The 21,877-nt window shown below is 39.6% G+C and overlaps 1 protein-coding gene across 3 annotated transcripts in view; it reads right to left on the minus strand.

The window, feature by feature from the left end:
- LOC110285808 (glycine N-acyltransferase-like protein) overlaps positions 1-21,877 on the minus strand; it is a 40,380-nt gene that overhangs the window by 18,005 nt on the left and 498 nt on the right. For all 3 annotated transcript variants that reach the window (XM_029472543.2, XM_021152243.3, XM_029472544.2), the window contains exon 2: positions 9,407-9,502. In XM_029472543.2, coding sequence (XP_029328403.1) covers positions 9,407-9,484 — 78 coding nt within the window. In that variant the 5' untranslated portion in view covers positions 9,485-9,502. The remainder of the gene's footprint in view (positions 1-9,406; positions 9,503-21,877) is intronic.

Below are 21,877 nucleotides of genomic sequence, written 5' to 3' on the forward strand. Positions count from 1 at the left end.
CACCATCAATAAGACAAAAAAACCACCAACAGATTGGGAAAGGATCTTTACCTATCCTAAATCAGATAAGGGTCTAATATCCAATATATATAAGGAACTCAAGAAGGTGGACTCCAGAAAGTCAAATAACCCCATTAAAAAATGGGGCTCAGAATTGAACAAAGAATTCTCACCTGAAGAATACCAAATGGCAGAGAAGCACCTGAAAAAATGTTCAACATCCTTAATCATCAGGGAAATGCAAATCAAAACAACCCTGAGATTCCACCTCACACCAGTCAGAATGGCTAAGATCAAAAATTCAGGTGACAGCAGATGCTGGCGGGGATGTGGAGAAAGAGGAACACTCCTCCATTGTTGGTGGGATTGCAAGCTTGTACAACCACTCTGGAAATCAGTCTGGCGGTTCCTCAGAAAATTGGACATAGTACTACCGGAGGATCCAGCAATACCTCTTCTGGGCATATATCCAGAAGATGTCCCAACCGGTAAGAAGGACACATGCTCCACTATGTTCATAGCAGCCCTATTTATAATAGCCAGAAGCTGGAAAGAACCCAGATGTCCCTCAACAGAGGAATGGATACAGAAATTATGGTACATTTACACAATGGAGTACTACTCAGCTATTAAAAAGAATGAATTTATGAAATTCCTAGCCAAATGGATGGACCTGGAGGGCATCATCTTGAGTGAGGTAACACAATCACAAAGGAACTCATACAATATGTATTCACTGATAAGTGGATATTAGCCCAAAACTTAGGATACCCAAGATATAAGATACAATTTGATAAACGCATGAAACTCAAGAAGAATGAATACCAAAATGTGGACACTGTGCCCCTTCTTAGAATTGGGAACAAAACACCCAGGGAAGGAGTTACAGAGACAAAGTTCGGAGCTGTGATGAAAGAATGGACCATCTAGAGACTGCCATATCCAGGGATCCATCCCATAATCAGCTTCTAAACGCTGACACCATTGCATACACTAGCAAGATTTTGCTGAAAGGACCCAAAGATAGCTGTCTCTTGTGAGACTATGCAGGGGCCTAGCAAACACAGGAGTGGATGCTCACAGTCAGCCATTGGATGTATCACAGGGCTCCCAATGGAGAAGCTAGAGAAAGTACCCAAGGAGCTAAAGGGATCTGCAACCCTATAGTTGGAACAACATGATGAACTAACCAGTACCCCGGAGCTCTTGTCTCTAGCTGCATATGTATCGAAAGATGGCCTAGTCGGCCATCACTGGAAAGAGAGGCCCATTGGACTTGCAAACTTTATATGTCCCAATATAGGGGAATGCCAGGGCCAAAAGAATGGGAATGGGAGGGTAGGGAAGTGGGGGGCGGTATGGGGGACTTTTGGGATAGCATTGGAAATGTAATTGAGGAAAATATGTAATAAAAAAAACAGTGGAAAAAAAAGGGAAAAAAAAGAGAATAAGCATATTAAAAAAAAAAAAAAGAAAATTGTTTTGTAGACCTTTCAGATGATCATAACTTCTGAGAACATACTATATTTTACTTCTTTCCTTCCATGATAGGCATTACTTTATTTTTCTTGACTTATATGATAGTTATGTCACCAATGTTTCATTAAATAAGATTAATGAAAATAGATAACACTGCTTAGTTATCCGTCTTGAGTAAAAATATTCCTTTTCTTTGCTATAGAGAAAGATATTAACTATACATCATGCCGACATGCTTTTTGTCAAGCTCAACAAATTCTCTTTCTTCCTAGTTTTCTGAGTTTCATATTCCTTGAGACTATTACATTTTGTCACATTTTTCTTTACCTATTACTAAAAATCAAGCTAGGTATGGTGATGTACACCTGTAATCTAGGCACTCAGAGGGGTGATGACAGATGATGGTGACTTAAAGGCCAGCTTGGATTACTAGGTGATATCTTGTCTCCCCCAGGCATAGAGGTTTATATCAGTAACTGCAGCATTGTTGAGTCTGAAGCAGAGAACTGCCTTGAGTTTGAGGCCATTGTAAATTACTTGTAAATTGTAGGCAGTTTGGGCTACAGTGTAAAATTCTATCTCATAAAATAAACAAAAATGATCATATGATTTTTATTCAGTAGCATATTGACATGGTGATTTTTATTGACTAAACATGAATCAAATCTATTATTTAACTATATCTTGATATCTTGATAGTATTTTTGAGGAGTTTTTGTTTACATTGATGATGAGTATAAATCTATAGTTTTCTATTGACATACAATTTTGGTTTTGTTACCAGGGTAACTCTGACTTCATAAAAATAAATTTAAAAGTATTCCCTCCTCTTTTACATGCTGACTAATGTTCTATGTGGTTGGTATTATTTATTTCTTATGTATGCTATATAAATACTCTGTGAAGCCACCTAGAGAAAGCATTTCTTTTGGCACAATGTTTTCATATACATATGTAGGGCTATTGAGATTGTATATTCTCCTTTAACAAACATTGTTAATTTGAGCTTTTCACATAACAACAGCATATCTGAAATCTATGAGTACATTGTCAACTATCCAACATTCCTGTTATGTTCATAATGTTAACAACAGCATATCTGAAATCTATTAGTACATTGTCAATTATCCAACATTCCTGTTATGTTTATAATGTTCATTGGATTTTTAGTGATGTCTCATGTTTCATTCTTCATCTAGGAGACGTTTATCTTCTCTGTCCTAGGTCAGTTTGGTTATAACATCTTTTTCTTTTTTTAAATTTTAAAAAATTTGTATTGGTTCTTTTCTTTATTTACATTTCAAAGGTTATCCCCTTCCTAGTTTCCCCTCTTCCCCTTCCTAGTTTCCCCTCTGCAAACCCCCTCCCCCCTCCCCCACCCCCCTGCTTCCGTGAGAGTGCTCCCCCACCAACCCCCTGTTTTTGTTTTTTTTTTAATCACACAGATTCATTTTTTCCTTTTACAATTTGCTTTTTTCTGCTTGCTAGTGGGTTTATTTGTTCCATATATTTTTCTAGTTTTGGGGGTAGAAACAAACCACGTTTCATTCATAAAATCATTCTTATGGTTTTAGTAAAAAAAAAAAAAAAAAGAAAGAAAGAGAGAAAAGTTAAAAGCTATGTATTTTCCACTAATCAATGCTTCAGTTGCTGCTATACCTCCATTATTATTCAATTAACTTAGTTTCATTTCCCTTTTTACTTTAAGCATACTTTATTATTTCTTGAATCATTTGCAGAAAATTTGCACGTACCATTCTCAATGTTAACTTTAATTCCATGTGAGTGCATTTATGTTTATGTGTGTATGAATGTGTGTATATGATATGTGTAGATGTGCATGCCTATATGTCTGCAGAGGTGAGAGAGCTTCAAAGGGACATTGAGTGTGCTGCACTATCACTCTCTACCTTTGTCCCCTTAAGACAGGGTTTCTCACTAAATCTGAAGCTTGGCTAGTAATTAGTAAGTCCTTGTCATCCTCCTGTCTCTAGAGCTGAGAGTACTGGTGATACAGGTATACGCATCAACCGTTTAGTTGAGTGTTAGGGACTCCCTATACCTATTTTTACACACATAAAGAAAGCACTCTTGATCACTGAGCCATCTAAATAAACCCCAAGTTCCATTACTTTTAAGAACACATTTAATATGATTTGAATAATTCTAAATTCCTATTGTGTGTATATGAGGGGTTTGTCTTGGAGAATAACCTATGCATACTTGAATAGAATGGGGGTTCTCCTCTTGTTAAGGAAAGTATTTTTTAAGTGGTAGTTAATACAATGAGCTCCTAATGTTTCTTGTGTCTTCACTCTGTTTATATCATTTCTATCAAATTTACAAATCTTGGAAGGAAGAATATTACCTTCAATTTTACTTGTAGGTTATTTATTTATTTGTTTGTTTATTTATATTTATTAGGTATTTTCTTCATTTACATTTCCAATGCTATCCCAAAAGTCCCCCATATCCTCCCACTAACTTCCCTACTCACCCACTCCCACTTCTTGGCCCTGGCGTTCCCCTGTACTGAGACATATAAAGTTTGCAAGACCACTGGGCCTCTCTTTCAACTAATGGCCCACTATGCCATCTTCTAATACATATGTAGCTAGAGACACAAGCTCTGAGGGGGTACTGTTTAGTTCATATTGTTGTTCCACCTATAGAGTTGCAGACCCCTTTAGCTCCTTGGGTACTTTCTCTAGCTCCTCTATTGGGGGCCCTGTGATCCATCCAGTAGCTGACTGTGAGCATCCACTTATGTGTTTGCTAGGACGCTGCATAGCCTCACAAGAGACAGCTATATCAGGATCCTTTCAGCAAAATCTTGCTTGTGTATGCAATGGTGTCAGCGTTTGGAGGCTGATTATGGGATGGATCCCCAGGTATGGCAGTCTCTAGACGGTCCATCCTTTCCTCTCAGCTCCAAATTTTGTCTCTGTAACTCCTTCCATGGGTATTTTGTTCCCAATTCTAAGAAGGGGCAAAGTGTCCACATTTTGGTCTTCATTCTTCTTGAGTTTAATGTGTTTTGCAAATTGTATCTTGTACCTTGGGTATTCTAAGTTTCTGAGTTAATAGCCACTTATCAGTGAGTATATATCATGTGAGTTCTTTTGTGATTAGGTTACCTCACTCAAAACGATGCCCTCCAGGTCCATCCATTTGCCTAGGAATTTAATAAATTCATTCTTTTTAATAGCTGAGTAGTACTCCATTGTGTAAATGTACCACATTTTCTGTATCCATTCCTCTGTTGAGGGACATCTGGGTTCTTTCCAGCTTCTGGCTATTATAAATAAGGCTGCTATGAACATAATGGAGCATGTGTCCTTCCGACCAGTTGGAACATCTTCAGGGTATATGCCCAGGAGAGATATTACTGGATCCTCCGGTAGTACTATGTCCATTTTTCTGAGGAACCACCAGACTGATTAACAGAGTGGTTGTACAAGCTTGCAATCCCACCAACAATGGAGGAGTGTTCCTCTTGCTCCACATCCTCGCCAGCATCTGCTGTCACCTGAATTTTTGATCTTAGCCATTCTGACTGGTGTGAGGTGGAATCTCAGGGTTGTTTTGATTTGCATTTCCCTGATGATTAAGGATGTTGAACATTTTTTCAGGTGCTTCTCTGCCATTTGGTATTCTTCAGGTGAGAATTCTTTGTTCAATTCTGAGCCCCATTTTTTAATGGGGTTATTTGACTTTCTGGAGTCCACCTTCTTGAGTTCCTTATATATATTGGATATTAGACCCTTATCTGATTTAGGATAGGTAAAGATCCTAAATTGAGGATTTTTGCATCGATATTCATAAGGGAAATTGGTCTGAAGTTCTCTATCTTTGTTGGGTCTTTTTGTGGTTTAGGTATCAGAGTAATTGTGGCTTCATAGAATGAATTGGGTAGAGTACCTTCTGCTTCTATTTTGTGGAATGGTTTGTGAAGAACTGGAATTAAATCTTCTTTGAAGGTCTGATAGAACTCTGCACTAAACCCATCTGGTCCTGGGCTTTCTTTGGTTGGGAAACTATTAATGACTGCTTCTATTTCTTTGGGGGATATAGGACTGTTTAGATCATTAACCTGATCCTGATTTAACTTTGGTACCTGGTATCTGTCTAGAAACTTGTCCATTTCATCCAGGTTTTCCAGTTTTGTTGAGTATAGCCTTTTGTAGAAGGATCTGATGGTGTTATGGATTTCTTCAGGATCTGTTGTTATGTTTCCCTTTTCATTTCTGATTTTGTTAATTAGAATGTTTTCCCTGTGTCCTCTAGTGAGTCTGGCTAAGGGTTTATCTTTCTTGTTGATTTTCTCAAAGAACCAGCTCCTCGATTGGTTGATTCTTTGAATAGTTCTTCTTGTTTCCACTTGGTTGATTTCACTCCTGAGTTTGATTATTTCCTGCCTTCTACTCCTCTTGGGTGAATTTGCTTCCTTTTGTTCTAGAGCTTTTAGGTGTGTTGTCAGGCTGCTAATGTGTGCTCTCTCTAGTTTCTTTTTGGGGGCACCAGAGCTATGAGTTTTCCTCTTAGAAATGCTTTCATTGTGTCCCAAAGTTTGGGTATGTTGTGGCTTCATTTTCATTAAACTCCAAAAAGTCCTTAATTTCTTTCTTTATTCCTTCCTTGACCAAGTTATCATTGAGAAGAGTGTTGTTCAGCTTCCAAGTGAATGATGGCTTTCTATTATTTATATTGTTATTGAAGATCAGCCTTAGTCCATGGTGATCTGATAGGATGCATGGGACAATTTCAATATTTTCGTATCTGTTGAGGCCTGTTTTCTGACCAATTATATGGTCAATTTTGGAGAAGGTACTATGAGGTGCTGAGAAGAAGGTATATCTTTTTGTTTTAGGATAAAATGTTCTGTAGATACCTGTTAAATCCAATTGTTTCATAAATTCTGTTAGCTTCACTGTGTCATGTTTCCTTTCTGTTTCCACGATCTGTCCATTGATGAAAGTGGTGTTTTGAAGTCTCCCAATATTATTGTGTGAGGTGCAATGTCTATTTGAGCTTTACTAAAGTTTCTTTAATGAGTGTGGCTGCCCTTGCATTTGGAGCATAGATATTCAGAATTGAGAGTTTCTCTTGGAAGATTTTACCTTTGATGAGTATGAAGTGCCCCTCCTTGTCTTTTTAGATAACTTTAAGGTGGAAGTCAATTTTAGTAGATATTACTCCAGATTGTTTCTTCCTACCATTTGCTTGGAAAATTGTTTTCCAGCCTTTCATTCTGAGGTAGAGTCTTCTTCCCTGAGATGGGTTTCTTGTAAGCAGCAAAATGTCGGGTCCTGTTTGTGTAGCCAATCTGTTAGTCTATGTCTTTTTATTGGGGAATAGAGTCCATTGATATTAAGAGATATTAAGAAAAGTAATTGTTGCTTCCTATTATTTTTGTTGTTAGAGTTGTCATTCTGTTCTTGTGGCTGTCTTCTTTTAGGTTTGTTGAAGGATTACTTTCTTGCTTTTTCTAGGACGTGGTTTCTGTCCTTGTATTTTTTTTTTCTGTTATTATCCTTTGAAGGGCTGGATTCGTGAAAAGATATTGTGTGAATTTGGTTTTGTTGTGGATTACTTTGGTTTCTCCATCTATGGTAATTGAGAGTTTGGCTTGGTATAGTAGCCTGGGCTGGCATTTGTGTTCTCTTAGTGTCTGTATAACATCTGTCCAGGATCTTCTGGCTTTCATAGTCTCTGGTGAAAAGTCTGGTGTAATTCTGATAGGCCTGCCTTTATATGTTACTTGACCTTTTTCCCTTACTGCTTTTAATATTCTATCTTTATTTAGTGCATTTGTTGTTCTGATTATTATGTGTCAGGAGGAATTTCTTTTCTGGTCCAGTCTATTTGGAGTTCTGTAGGCTTCTTGTATGTTCATGGGCATCTCTTTCTTTAGGTTTGGGAAGTTTTCTTCTATAATTTTGTTGAAGATATTTGCTGGCCCTTTAATTTGAAAATCTTCATTCTCATCTACTCCTACTATCCGTAGGTTTGGTCTTCTCATTGTGTCCTGGATTTCCTAGATGTTTTGAGTTAGTATCTTTTTGCATTTTGCATTTTGCATTTTCTTTGATTGTTGTGCTATTGTTCTCTATGGAATCTTCTGCACCTGATATTCTCTCTGGCATCTCTTGTATTCTGTTGCTGATGCTCGAATCTATGGTTCCAGATTTCTTTCCTAGGGTTTCTATCTCCAGCATTGCCTCACTTTGGGCTTTCTTTATTGTGTCTACTTCCCTTTTTAAGTCTTGTATGGTTTTGTTCATTTCCATCACCTGTTTGGATGTGTTTTCCTGTTTTTTTTAAGGACTTGTAATTCTTTAGCAGTGTTCTCCTGTATTTCCTTAAGTGAGTTATTAAAGTCCTTCTTGTTGTCCTCTACCATCATCATGAGATATGCTTTTAAATCAGGTCTAGCTTTTTGGGTGTGTTGGGGTGTCCTGGACTGGGTGAGGTGGGAGTGCTGCATTCTGATGATGGTTAGTAGTATTGGTTTCTGTTAGTAAGATTCCTACGTTTGCCTTTTGCCATCTGGTAATCTCTGGAGTTAGTTCATTGTTATAGTTGTCTCTGGTTAGAGCTTGTTCCTGTTGTGATTCTGTTAGCCTCTATCAGCAGACCTGGGCGACTAGCTCTCTCCTGAGTTTCAATGGTTAGAGCACTCTCTGCAGGCAAGCTCTCCTATTACAAGGAAGGTGCACAGATATCTGGCATTTGGACCTGCCTCTTGGCAGAAGATGAAGGCCTGAAACGGCCTGTCCCAGAAGCTTTTAGCTTCTGTAGTCCATACTCTCACCTGGGCAGACTAGTCTCGGAGGGATCCGGGAACCAAGATGGCTCCCCCAGGTGCTCCGGCAAAGCCCTCCTGGGCGGGCCAGACACCTCTCCTGTGGCATCATGGTGCCCAGATGTCTGGAGCCTGAAATGGGGTCTACCTCAGAAGCTGTCCTCTAGGGACCTTGTGGGTGTCTTCCGACTCCACTGATGGCCGACTAGGCCATCTTCTGATACATATGCAGCTAGAGATATGAGCTCTGGTGTGTGTGTGGGGGGGGGGGGGTACTGGTTAGTTCATAATGTTGTTCCACCTATAGGGTTGCAGATCCCCCAAGCTCCTTTGGGTACTTTCTCTAGCTCCTCCATTGGGGGCCCTGTGATCCATCCAATAGGTGACTGTGAGCATCCACTTCTGTGTTTGCTAGGCCCTGGTATAGTCTCACAAGAGACAGCTATATCAGGGTCCTTTCAGCAAAATCTTGCTAGTGTATGCAATGGTGGAGTCTTCATTTCTACGAGTGTAATTTCTAGCAGGTTTAATGTCCTCTGAATAAATTAACATCTGCACTGTAATACAAAGATATTCCTTATCCCTAGTAATATTCTAGTCCATTTGTAGTATACTTAAATGGTTGTGGGGAAAGCTATTTTATACAAAGTTCTTGATATATTCCTAAAACATAATTTCTTGCTCATCCCAAATTATATGTAATTCTTTGAGAATTGGCAAAGCAGGAACTGATTTATTAGTTCTGAGAAAGACTCATGTGGTTAACCTCTTGTCAGGCATGTGATCAGTTAGAAAAATATTAATGCACTTGATTTTGTCAACTTGCAACTCTGAGACACATCAAGTGTTATATAAAACAATCCCTGTGTGTCAGCAAAGATCATCTAGGCCAAATCACCACATTGCCGTTCACTGTGATGTGGTCTTGCTCTGTCACAACAGAAATTTATTATCTCTTAAATGTGTATAGCATGCCTCCCATGCCTTGCAGTGATATCAACTAAATTTTAGGTCACAAAGTCAATACCTGAACCAGAACACAGCTCAGTAAATCTTCCTTCCCTTTCCCACCTTTTCTTAGACACTTAATAGTCCATTTCCCAGAGAACATTCCATATTCACCTTTAAGGACTCAGGAAGGTATTTCCTTAAGGAGCTCTCCAACATCTGCAGCATCTGTGAACTTCGCAAATGGAGCATCTTGATAGCTACCTTATCCTAAAAGAAGAATTAAGAGATATTAAAGACACCTGCTGTGAGAGAGTGGCTTCTATGTATGTGGTGATAGGAATTAGAATGACCACCTTATGGTCATAATTTTGAATACTTAGCCAATAGAGAGTAGCATTATTTAGAAGGATTAAGAGATATAGCCTTATTGGAGTAAGTACGCAACTGGAAGTGGGCCAGGTTTCAGAAGCCCAAGCCAAGCCTAGTGGTTTACTCGTACTGTCCCTGCTGCCTGTGGATCTGGTTGTAGAACTCTCAGCTACTTCTCTAGAACCATGTCTGGTATTGTGTCTGAAAGGCACTATTTCATAATTTGAGGCAGATTCCTCCTGTTTTATGGGTGCCTCCTCTACTAAACTTCTCACTTTTTGGAAGAAAGGACAGGTACCTTTGTCTGAAGTTATCATGAATATCATGCTCTCATGCTCCCTGCCATGACAGTAGTCTAAATATCTGAAACTGTAAGCAAGCCCCAGTTAAATGCTTTCCTTTTTAGGAGTTGCCATGGTCATAGTGTCCCTTCACAGCAACAGAACAGTGACTAAGAAAGACAATATATGAAAAAAGTTATACCTAGGAAACCTCAGCAATATAGTTGCCAAAACAAGGCCTAAAAAAAGAAGACAATGTCAACTGACATGCCAGTGTGACTGGAAGAATTCTCACAAAAAGTCTCCTTAGATGAAGCTCTACAGATGATCAATAGCTGATGAGAACAGAGGAATCAGTCTTCTCAGATAATGAGACCGCCATAGGTTACCCAATCCCACGAGGTCATCACTAAACATTGTGAACAACACTAAACAAATGCAGAAGATTATGTTTATAAATTTCCATATATACGGTCAAGTCTGTGCATATACTTAATAATAATAAAAAGTAAGAGAGCATGAACTTGAGAAAGAATTGGCATAGGGCCCAGAGGCATCTGAAAGAAAGAGGGGGGAGAGGAAATTATGCAAACATAGTACTCATATAAGCAAGTTTCAAAAACTTTAAAAGGCAAATAGAAGAATGAGGATAACTGGAAGTCATGCAGATACAAAGGGCAGTTCTAGTTCATAATGAGCTATATTCCTACTGTTTCATGGGTTCCTTCTCTGCTAAGCTTCTCGATACATGAAAGAAATGACAAGTGCTTCTGTCTGACATGATCATGAACATCATTTTTCAAACTTCAAAAGTATTTCTGAAGTTTCTGCTTTCACTTTTGTACCATCTACCATTCTAGCAATAAAAGGTACAGGAAGTTAACATATCTATGCTCAAAGCATATATGAGCAACTTTTACTTGTGTGTATGTGTGTTAGTCTTGAGGATTAAATCTAGGTTGTTATGCATGCTAAGCAATACCAGATACATACACTGATTATTCCATTGAGTGGCTCTTCTTCTACACAAATAGTTGTGCTTTTGAAGCAAACATAAAAGGATTAAGATGGGAGGAGTTATCTGTGTCACTAGTGCATGGTAAATTTTATATAAGATAGGAGTCTTTAGGTCTACAGCAAAGTACTCAGCTCTATGCTTGCTCACAATCTTCAACCTAACTTATTACCTAAATGAATCTCATCTTTTCTTGATATTAACAACAAAAATGAAATGAAATCAAAAAGTGTCTTTTCTGAGCCCTTCCATATGGGTTATAATGATGCTATAGTGAACCACTAACAGAGTTGGATGGTTTTAGAAATTTACATATAGATAAAGAGATCAATGAGTGGATGGATGGATGGATGGATGGATGGATGGATGGATGGATGGATGGATGGTAAATAGACAATTCACAGATGATAGATGATAGATAGATAGATAGATAGATAGATAGATAGATAGATAGATAGAGACAGATAGATGGTAGATAGTGAAAGATAATAGGAGAGAGAGAGAGAGAGAGAGAGAGAGAGAGAGAGAGAGAGAGAGAGAGGTAGTGTCTTAGTTACGGTTTTATTGCTGTGAACAGACACCATGGCCAAGGCAAGTCTTATAAAGGACAACATTTAATTGGGGCTGGCTTACAGGTTCAGAGGTACAGTCCATTATCATCAAGGTGGGAGCATGGCAGTATCCAGGCAGGCATGACACAGGAGGAGCTGAGAGTTCTACATCTTCATCCAAAGGCTGCTAGTGGAAGACTGACTTCCAGGCAACTAGGGTGAGGATCTTATGCCCACACCCACAGTGACACACCCATTCCAACATGGTCACACCTATTCCAACAAGGCCATACCTCCAGGTGGTGCCACTCTCTGGTCCAAGGATATACAAACTATCACAGGTAGATAGATAAATAGTAGATATTCTTTAACACTGATATATAATAATAAAGCAGACCATTTCAGCACTATCAAAATGTTCATTTTTTTTTTCCATCAACCTCTTTATCTGACTCTCTGGCTGAAGAAATCATCAGTAGTTTTCTGATTACAAAATTCTCCTTCATCAATATGTCAATCGAATGGAATTATATAATGTATATTTATATACTAAATCTACATTATAATTGTGTTGTGTTTTTCAATATACTGTATATTAGAGCATATTTTGACACTTTTTAAGTTATCAAATGCAATTTGTATTTTATATTTCAGCAGTACATTAATCAGTGGATAGTATTCAAGTATGCATGAATCAGAGCTTCTTTATTCTTTAATCGTTAAATGAATACTTGGTCTGTTATGGTTTACAGGCAGCCACTAGTAAAATTACCATGCTAGTGAATGTATACATTCATGAGATCATCTTTTATTTCTAGAGCTACATTGCACGTATTTGACTTTGTAAGTAAGTGCTTATCTTTTGTCCAAAGTGAATGTACACCTTTACACAATATTTTATAATGCAAGCGTCTAATTGGCATTTCTCCAAAATAATTAACACATATCTGTGCATTCATAGTCAGGAACCATTAATAAAGTAGCCTAAAGCCTCAGCTCTTCATAGTAAAGCACACAGGACTCTTTACTAAGGTAGATCAAACAGTTAAAGCCAACATATATTTCAACAGATCAACTTTTCAAGGGTTTGGCTATGCTGAATTGTACCCAGACACTGTGACTCAGCAGAAAAAGTGGTTTTAGAAATCCTTATAAGTCAAGAAGAAGGAAAACCAAAGTGTGGATACTTTGTTCCTTCTTAGAAGGGGGAACAAGATACCATGGAAGAAGTTACAGAAACAAAATTCAGAGCAGAGACTGAAGGAATGACCATCCAGAGACTACCCCACTTGGGGATCCACCCCATAAGCAACCACCAAACCCAATCACTAGGCAGATGCCAACAAAAGCCTGCTGACAGGAGCCTGATATAGCTGTCTCCTGCGAGGATCTATCAGTGCCTGGAAAATACAGAAATGGATGCTCACAGTCATCCATTGGACGGAGCACAAGGTTCCCAATGAAGGAGCCAGAGAAATTCCCAAGGAACTGAAGTGGACTGAAGCCCCACAGGAGGAACATCAATATGAACTAACCAGTACCCCCAGAGCTCCTTGGAACTATACCACCAACCAAAGAAAACACATGGTGGAACTTGTGGCTCTAGCTATATATGTAGCAGAGGATGGCCTAGTCGGTCATCAATGGGAGGAGAGTCCCTTGGTCCTGTGAAGGCTCTATGCCCCAGTATAGGGGAATGCTAGAACCAGGAATGGGAGTGGGTGGATTGGGGAGTAGGGGGAGGGGAGGAAAGGGGAGGGGATTTTTGGAGGGGAATCTAGGGAAGGGGATAACATTTGAAATGTAAATAAAGAAAATATCTAATAAAAAACTTCAAAAGAAAAACTTCAATAAAAGAAAACCAAAAAAAAATTGGCTTTCTTTTGTTTGATGTAATTAGTGCTTAGCTTAGAGATGTGGGAATTGGATGATAGCCTGTAGTTCTCAGCATAATAGATATTCTTCTGATTTCATCGCATCCTATTACTGCAAATGGAAGTCCTGTGTTTGATTCCATTTAAATCCTTGCTCATTTTCAATAAGGTGTTATTCCTTGGGAGATTGTTAAGTATGTTTTTAAATCATAAAACCTATGATTTTACTAAAAAAAAAAAATGAAAAAAAGAAATCCTCATAAGGGTCCTCTGCTGCTCCTCCTGGAAGACCAATGAAGTCAACTACTCTAGACTCTCCGGGCTCTCAGAGACTGAAACCCAAACTAAAGAACATACACAGGCACATATGGGAGGATGTGCAGCTTGGTCTTTATGTGGGTCCTGAACAATTGGAGTGGTGGCTATCTCAAAATCTGTTGCATGAGTTGGAGAGATGGCTCAGGTTAAGAGCACTGTCTGCTCTTCCAGAGGCCTTAAGTTCAAAACCGCATGATGTCTTACAACCATCTGTAATGGGATCTGGTGCCTTCTTCTGGTGTGTCTGAAGACAGATGCAGTATATTTACATATGTTAAATAAATACATCTTCTTTTTAATCTGTTGCCTGTCTGTAGGATATTTTCTTTGGGGGGGGGGCTGCTTGTCTGCCCTCAGTAGAAGAGGGTGCCCATAGACTCGCAGATTTGATGTGTCAGGGTGGAGAGATACCTTGGAGCACCCCTCTCCTCAGAGGAGAAGAGGAGAGGGGGATGAGGGAAAGATTGTGGGATTGGGTGACCAGGAGAGGAATTGTGAGCAGATTGTAAAGGGAATAAGTAAAAGAAATTAAAAAAAGGTTAATAGAATATAAAAAAATAAATAAAAATGGTCAAGTCTTTAGTCCCCATGGTCTCAAACCTCGAGGAGAGGAATCAAACAAAAGTTACACAGATTAATCATGAAATGATCATACACAGTCTCCCCTCCCCCCAACACACACCTGCAAGTTATTTTGAAATTTAAAGGAGACAAATCTAAGAGATGGGGAGATAGGGTGTGCATGGTGCCATCTTTGCTAGTACTTTGTACAACTTTGTCTTAATGAGCAAATTCATAATTGCCCATGTTTCTATTCTCTTTAAGTCACATCATCTGTATGTTTAAAGTAACTTCTTATCTATTCCTGTCAAAACTAAAGCAAGCAAGCAAGCAAGCAAGCAAGCAAGCAAGCAAGCAAGCAAGAAAGAGAAATCCTTATAGCCCAATTTGTATTTGGTAAACAACACAATACAAGGAGCATCCTTTCCTGAGTCAGGTGGGTCTCCATGTGTTCTCCATGTTCATCTAGGACAGAGATAAATACAGACCCTCCAAAAACCTCATTCTTTGCTTCAAAAATGATGAGCTGAATTCATTAACCAACCAGAAAGTAAATATTAACCAAACAGGTCAAATTCTCTACTTCCCCTGCTGAACATACAACACCCCTTTCCCCGAACAGCTTCCAAAAAAATAGGCAGAGCTCAGGGGGAAATGTTTTCTGATCCATAACAGATGTGACTGTGCTTTCCATGACCCTACAGAAAGTTCTCTATGGCTCTGTTAATTTCTTTTCATAAACAGCTGAACTTTATCCCCATGAATCTGTAAGAACAAAGTCTGTGTTAACCAACTTCAGTTAATTTTGCCTTCATCACATGACTGACCTTTGGTCCACTCTCAGTCTGACCCAACACTCTCAGACAGAAGCCTTCTTTTTGCCATGAGGACTCTCCATAGCCTTTCTTTGAAGAAAACAAGAGACTAACTTCATAGGAGAACAGACCTCTTCCTCACCTCCCATACATTTGTAGATCCTAGGGTCTGTGATGCCTCTATTACAATTGTCCCTTCCTCCTGTTGTGCAATAATCATGTATATAAAAATTCTCCTCTGTAAAAAAAAATTGCTACAGCCTCATTAAAATGTGACTAGCATGAGAACCTAATGATGAGTACCAACTGTTTTGGCATGAGTTTATTATTATTATTATTATTTAATATTTTTTAACAATGCAATCATTTATCTCCCTCCTGGACTGCCCTACTACAGTTCCTCATCCTATTCCTCTCCCCACCCCCATCTCCAAGAGGATGTCGCTACCTTTACCCCTATCTCTCAAGTGTTAAGTAAGTCTTCTCTCACTGAGGCCAGACCAGGTAGTCCTCTGCTGTATGTGTCAGGGCCTTGTATGCTGCCTGGTTGGTGGCTCAGTGTCTGAGAGATCTCAGGGATCCAGGTTAGTTGAGACTGCTGGTCATCCTCTGGGGTCACTCTCCTCCTTAGCTTCTTCCAGACTTTCCCTAATTCAACCACAGGGGTCCCTGACTTCAGTCCATTGGTTGGGTGTATCTGCATCTGACTCTTTCAGCTGCTTGTTGGATCTCTCGGAGGGCAACCATGCTAGGCTCCTGTCTGTAAGCATACTATAGCATCTTTAATAGTGTCTTGGAGCTTCCCCTTGAGCAGGATCCCAATTTGGGTTGGTCACTGGACCTTCTTTCCCTCAGTCTCTTCTCCATTTTTGTCCCTGCATATCTTTGAGACAGGGAAAATTCCAGGTCAGAGTTTTTGACTCTGGGATGGAAACCCCATCCCTCTATTAGAAGCCCTGTCTTTCTATTGGAGGCAGGTCCCTCCCTCTGGGTCCTGAGCATCTCTCAGTGCCCAGGTCTCTGGGACATTGGCATTTTGGGGAGGGGTACATAGGGGATTTCCTAAACAAAACTCTAATGGCTCAGGCTCTAAGATCAAGGATTGACAAATGGGACCTCATGAAACTTAAAAGCTTCTATAAGGCAAAAGATATAGTCAATAGGACAAACTTGCAACCCACAGATTGTGAAAACAATCTTCACTAACTCCACATCCAATAGAAGGCTAATATCCAAAATATATAAAGAACTCAAGAAAGTAATCTCCAACAAAACAAATAACCCAATCAAAAAATAGGGTATAGAACTAAACAGAGAATTCACAACAGAGGAATCTGGAATGACAGAGAAGCATTTAAAGAAATGTTCAAAGTCCTTAGAGATCAGGGAATTGCAAATAAAAACGACCCTGATATTCCACCTTACACCAATCAGAAGGGCTAAGATAAAAAAAACTCTGGTGACAGCACATGTTGTCTAGAATGTGGAGAAACAAGAACACTCCTCCATTACTGGTGGAATTACAACCTGTACAACCACTCTGGAGATCAATCTGGAGGTTCCTCAGGAAATGGAAATAGATCTACCTGAAGACTCAGATATACTACTCTTGGTCAAATACCCAAAAGAGGTACCACCATGCCACAGAGGCACATGCTCCACTATGTTCAGAGAGGCCTTATTTGTGATAACCAGAAGCTGGAAACAACCCAGATATCCCACAACAGAAGAATGAATACAGAATATTGCTTCATTTGCACAATGGGATATTATTCCTCTATTAAGAACAAGGACATTATGAGTTTTGCAGGGAAATGGATGGAATTAGAAAATATTATCCTGAGTGAGATAACTCAGATCCAAAAGTACATGCATGGTATGTACTCACTAATAAGTGGTTATGAGCCAAAGGAATATAGAATACCTAGGATATAATCCAAAGAACTCAAGAAGGTTAACAAGTTGAAGGGTCCAAGTGAGGGTGACTCAACCCCACTTGAGAGGGAGAAGAAAGCAATCACAGGAGGGGGGAAGAGAAAGACTTAGGTGGGAAAGGTGACAGGGAGGGGAAATGGGAACATATTCAGGTATGGGGGGGCAGGCCTGAAACCCTGAGGGCCAGCAAAAAGAATAGAAATAGCAACTTCAGGAGGTAGGAGGTAGGGGGATCCTCTAGAATATACCAGAGACCTGGAAGGTGAGAGTCTCTCAGGACTCAAATGGGGGACCTTAGATGAAATGCCATACAATGGGGAGAATTACCTTTTAGAATCTACCTCCAGTAGAAAGACAGGGTATCAAGTGGAGGGATGGAGTTGCCATCCCACAGTCAAAACTCTGACCCAGAATTGTTCCTGACTGAAAGAACTGCAGGGTCAAAAAAGAAGAAGAGCCTAAGGAAAAGTCCAGTGACAGGCCCACAGTGGGATCCAGTTCAGGAGGAGGCCCTAATGACTGATGCTATGTTGTGCTAACAGGGACCTATCATGACTGACCTCCAAGAGGCCCAATATGTGGCTGAAAGAGTCAAATGCAGATACTTAACACCCAACCACAGAAGAGATTGTGTGTATGTCTGTGCCAGTGCCTACAGAGACCAGAGATTGATGTTGAGTGTCTTCTGAACTTTTTCTCAATTTTTTTTTTTTTTTTTTTTTTTTTTTGGTTTTTCAAAACAGGGTTTCTCTGTATAGCCCTGGAACTCACTTTGTAGACCAGGCTGGCCTCGAACTCAGAAATCCGCCTGCTTCTGCCTCCCGAGTGCTGGGATTAAAGACGTGTGCCACCACGCCTGGCCCCCACTTTTTCTCAATCTTATTTGTGTCTGTGTGTCTGTGTGTTTGTATGCATGAGCACACATGTGGGTATAGTGTTGATGCATATACTCATGTTCACATATGTGTTTGTGGTTGTGTGTGAATAAAAGTGTCTGTGGAGACCAGAGAACAATCTTGTTTGAAGCAGGGTTTCTTGCTTCTTCCTGTTGCATCTGCCAGGCTAGCCTTGTGATCTTCCAGGGTTGTGTCTCCACCTCTCATTTTTCCATTGGCATGCTAGGATTTCAACTGCTCTGTGAATTCTATGGATCTGAACTCTAGTCTTCATGGTTGCTTTATGAGTACTTTATTCACTGATCAATTTCTGCAGCTGTGGGAGCTTATTTTTTGAAACAAGATCTCTGAGGAAGTCCACTAATTCAGTTATAAGCCCCCAGTGATCCACCTGTATCATCCTTTCCTGCACTAGGATTATAGGTGCATGTTGTGCCTGGCTTCTTGTATGGGTGCTGGGGATCTGACATTCTTCAACAACTAACTAAGCCTTCTCTCTAGCGCTGAGAAGAGATATTTAGAGATAAAATTGGGAAGAGCAGTTTCTCTTTTTTTAATTTTTTATTAGACATTTTCTTCATTTATATTTCAAATGCTATCCCAAAAGTCCCCTATATCCTCCCCCTGCCCTGCTCCCCTACCCACCCACTCCCACTTCTTGGCCCTGGCATTCCCCTGTACTGGGGCATATAAAGTTTGCAAGACCAAGGGGCCTCTGGGAAGAGCAGTTTCTTTGTTTGGTTTTGTATGTTTTGTGGTTGGTTGGTTGTTTTAGCTCATTTCATTCCAGAAAGGAGTAGATCTAGATTGCTGGCAAATACTTCACTCTTCTCCCAGATCTGTATCATTGGGACTTCCCTATTATTTTTGCCATGTGTGTGTTCGGCTCCATTAAGAGAAAGAAGCCAGAGTCTGAAGGACAGATAAGATTTGTCTATCCCTTTTGAGTTCTGGTTTGCATTCTCTCCTACTTCATGTTCATTTCCCTCTCCTCAAGTGTTTTCCCTTGGTGTTTCCATCTCAAACATCAGACAGGACTGAAGCAGCCATGTAGGAACCGCTTAAGCAGTACACAGTTGGGGGCTGGCAAGATGGCTCAGTGGGTAAGAGCAACGACTGCTCTTCCAAAGATCCTGAGTTCAAATCCCAGCAACCACATGGTGCTCACAACCACCTGTAATAAGATCTGACTCACAACCACCTGTAATAAGATCTGACGCCCTCTTCTGGTGTTTTTGAAGACAGCTACAGTGTACTTATTTATTAGAGTGAGCAGGGACGACCAGAGCGAGCAGAGGTCCTAAATTCAGTTCCCAACAACTACCCGAAGACTCACAACCATCTGTACAGCTACAGTGTGGACTCATATATATTAAATAAATCTTTTTTTAAAAAAAGCAGCATACAGTTGCATAAAGGCTAAATTCCTGTGATAAATTGCCAATTACTAGTGCTGTAGATTTTATCATTTAAATCAATTTACTTGTGTGTGGGGTGGGGTGGGATGGGGTGGGGTAAGGGGAACGCATACCATGTACACATGGAGAAGCCAGAGGACAACATGTGAAAATCAATTCTCTTCTTCTACCATGTAAGTTCCAGCTCAGGTAATCAAGCTTGGTTGCAAGCACCTTCATCAACTGAACCACTTCACCAACCCCTTTCTACTTTGAAATAAACTTTGACATGGAATATTTTCTGTTAACTGAAAATGTCATCACTGTTTGTAATGTTTGTAACCTATTCACTTACCTTGTCCCCAATCCTAATATTTTCTTGAATCTTACTTCATCTTAAAAGAGACCTATGGGGCTGATGTTCATACTGAGTATGAACTATGTAATACAAAATGGTATTTCTGCATTATGACCTGTGTTCCAAATAGAAATTATTATGATGGAATTATAACCCTGACTGAAATGATCAAACAAAGCCTGTGACCATACCAAGTGTTCTGCTTGAGCAGCAGGATTTCACAAGAAGGAGATGCTTGGTACCGACCTTTGTATAAGGTCTGTCCGGACTTTAGAGGTTGCAAAACAACCATTGAGCAGAGCAGGTTGTGGCATGGTTATGATAGTTTGTATATGCTCGACCCAGGAGTGGCACTATTAGAAAGTATGGTCCTGTTGGAGTAGGTGTGTCATTGTGGGTGTGGGCTGTAAGACCCTCACCCTAGCTGCTTGGAAGTCAGTATTCTGTTAGCAGCCTTCAAATGAAGATGTAGAACTCTCAGCTCCAGCTGTACCATGCCTGTCAGGATACCTCTATGTTCCTGCCTTGATGATAATGGAATGAACCTCTGAACCTGTAAGCCAGCCTCAATTAAATGTTGTCCTTATAAGAGTTGCCTTGGTCGTGGTGTCTGTTCACAGCAGTAAAACCCTAACTAAGACACAGGCCATTAGAAAACACACTAGTTACTATGCTCCATGGAACCACTGGGTATCTTGTTAAAAGCATGAAGAAAAATCATCTTGTTGGACTTGAATAGTTGTTAGACTTTGGTGTGAGGCTTGTGCAGCTCAGTCTTTCAAGACAAAACCACATTTGTCCTAAATCATTTCCCTCTCTATTCCTGCTACGTTCCTGGCCATTATAAATGGCCTTTGACCTATTTTTGGTGTCCATGAACTGACTTATCAGTGTCTAGGCACTAACTCCAGATGGCCCCTCCCCTGTTTGCTCTGTCTGACTTCCAGATCTCTGGTCAGTGTGTTCACAGACTTCCCTTCTTTAGTTTGACCATTTGGAACACCAGTTCATTGGATGATGGAAGAGAATATATATCTGCACTAACAGTGCTGGCAAGGGTGTGCTTCTATTGACTCCAATGACCAGAATCTCACCATGTTTTTTGATCCTGTTGCTTTAACATGTTGGGAAATGTGTGGACTAATGAGACCTCTCTGTGACCCTTTACCTATGTTTGTTCACCAACGACAATGGTCAGTGGCAGGCCTTTCACTGACCCTTGCACTCTCTATGTAGAAAACAGCCTTCCCTTTCTATTCCTGTTTATTTATTCTTCTCTCACAAAACACATTCTAACCACAGAAAAAGTCCTAGCCAGAAGCACTGAAGCAGATTGGGTTTGGGAAGGTTCATTTGTATTCTTTTTGTTTTGTTTTGTTTTGTTTTGTTTTGTTTTGTTTTGTTTTGTTTTGCTTTGTTTTGTTTAAATTTGTATTCTTTTTCAGTGCTGGTGACAGAACCTCAGAAACTGTATGTAAATAAGAAGCAAATTAAAGTTTGATATCAGAGTACTGCAAGGATACTAGCAAGTATCCCTGAGTACATTTGGAACCAGCTTCTGCGTGTGTACACCCACACCCTGAAACAGAAATGTATTGTTCAGGTAATATAGGAGAAAGGGAACAGGAACACATTGGTGACCTGCCAGTGGTGGCCATGGGCAAAGTCCTTTTGTAAATGGCATTTGGAGACTATTTATGAAACCATTTCTGTGTTAGAAATTTATCAAAAGAATGCAATTCATGGGCAAAAGTTCTCTATGAAAAATTGTGCATAACAGAGACATGTCACCCTCTATCTACATTCATAGATATGATGGTAAATATTTTTAATTAGGAATCCTTAATAATAGAATTGTATTATAGATGAGGGTTTTAAAATGTATATCTTTTATGGTTTATTCACATTTTCAAAGTGTTAATACCTTTGTGATTTTTTAAGTAGAGAGATTCATTTTTCTGGATATGAGTAACTCAAAGAAATATAACTATCTTAATACGCTATAAAGTATTTACACACACAAACACACACATAGTCTCAAATAAATATAACTTGAATTAGCACACTTCTTTCCAGTCTCAAATACATTTGCTGTCACAGGGCTACAAATAGCTGTTTTCAGTTTCGTCATATTTATTTATCAATTCATAATAAATCTTTCCTCCACTCAATCAAGAATTTCTCACAAATCCCAGCAGACTGCTCAGTATTTGACGGTTTCCTAAATCTTACTAAATGAAAAACCTCCTTTCTTCCCTCACAAAATTTCCAT

The sequence above is a fragment of the Mus caroli genome, unplaced genomic scaffold (assembly GCF_978045245.1).
Source record: "Mus caroli unplaced genomic scaffold, Mus_caroli_1 scaffold_20, whole genome shotgun sequence".
Classification (NCBI taxonomy): Eukaryota; Metazoa; Chordata; class Mammalia; order Rodentia; family Muridae; genus Mus; species Mus caroli.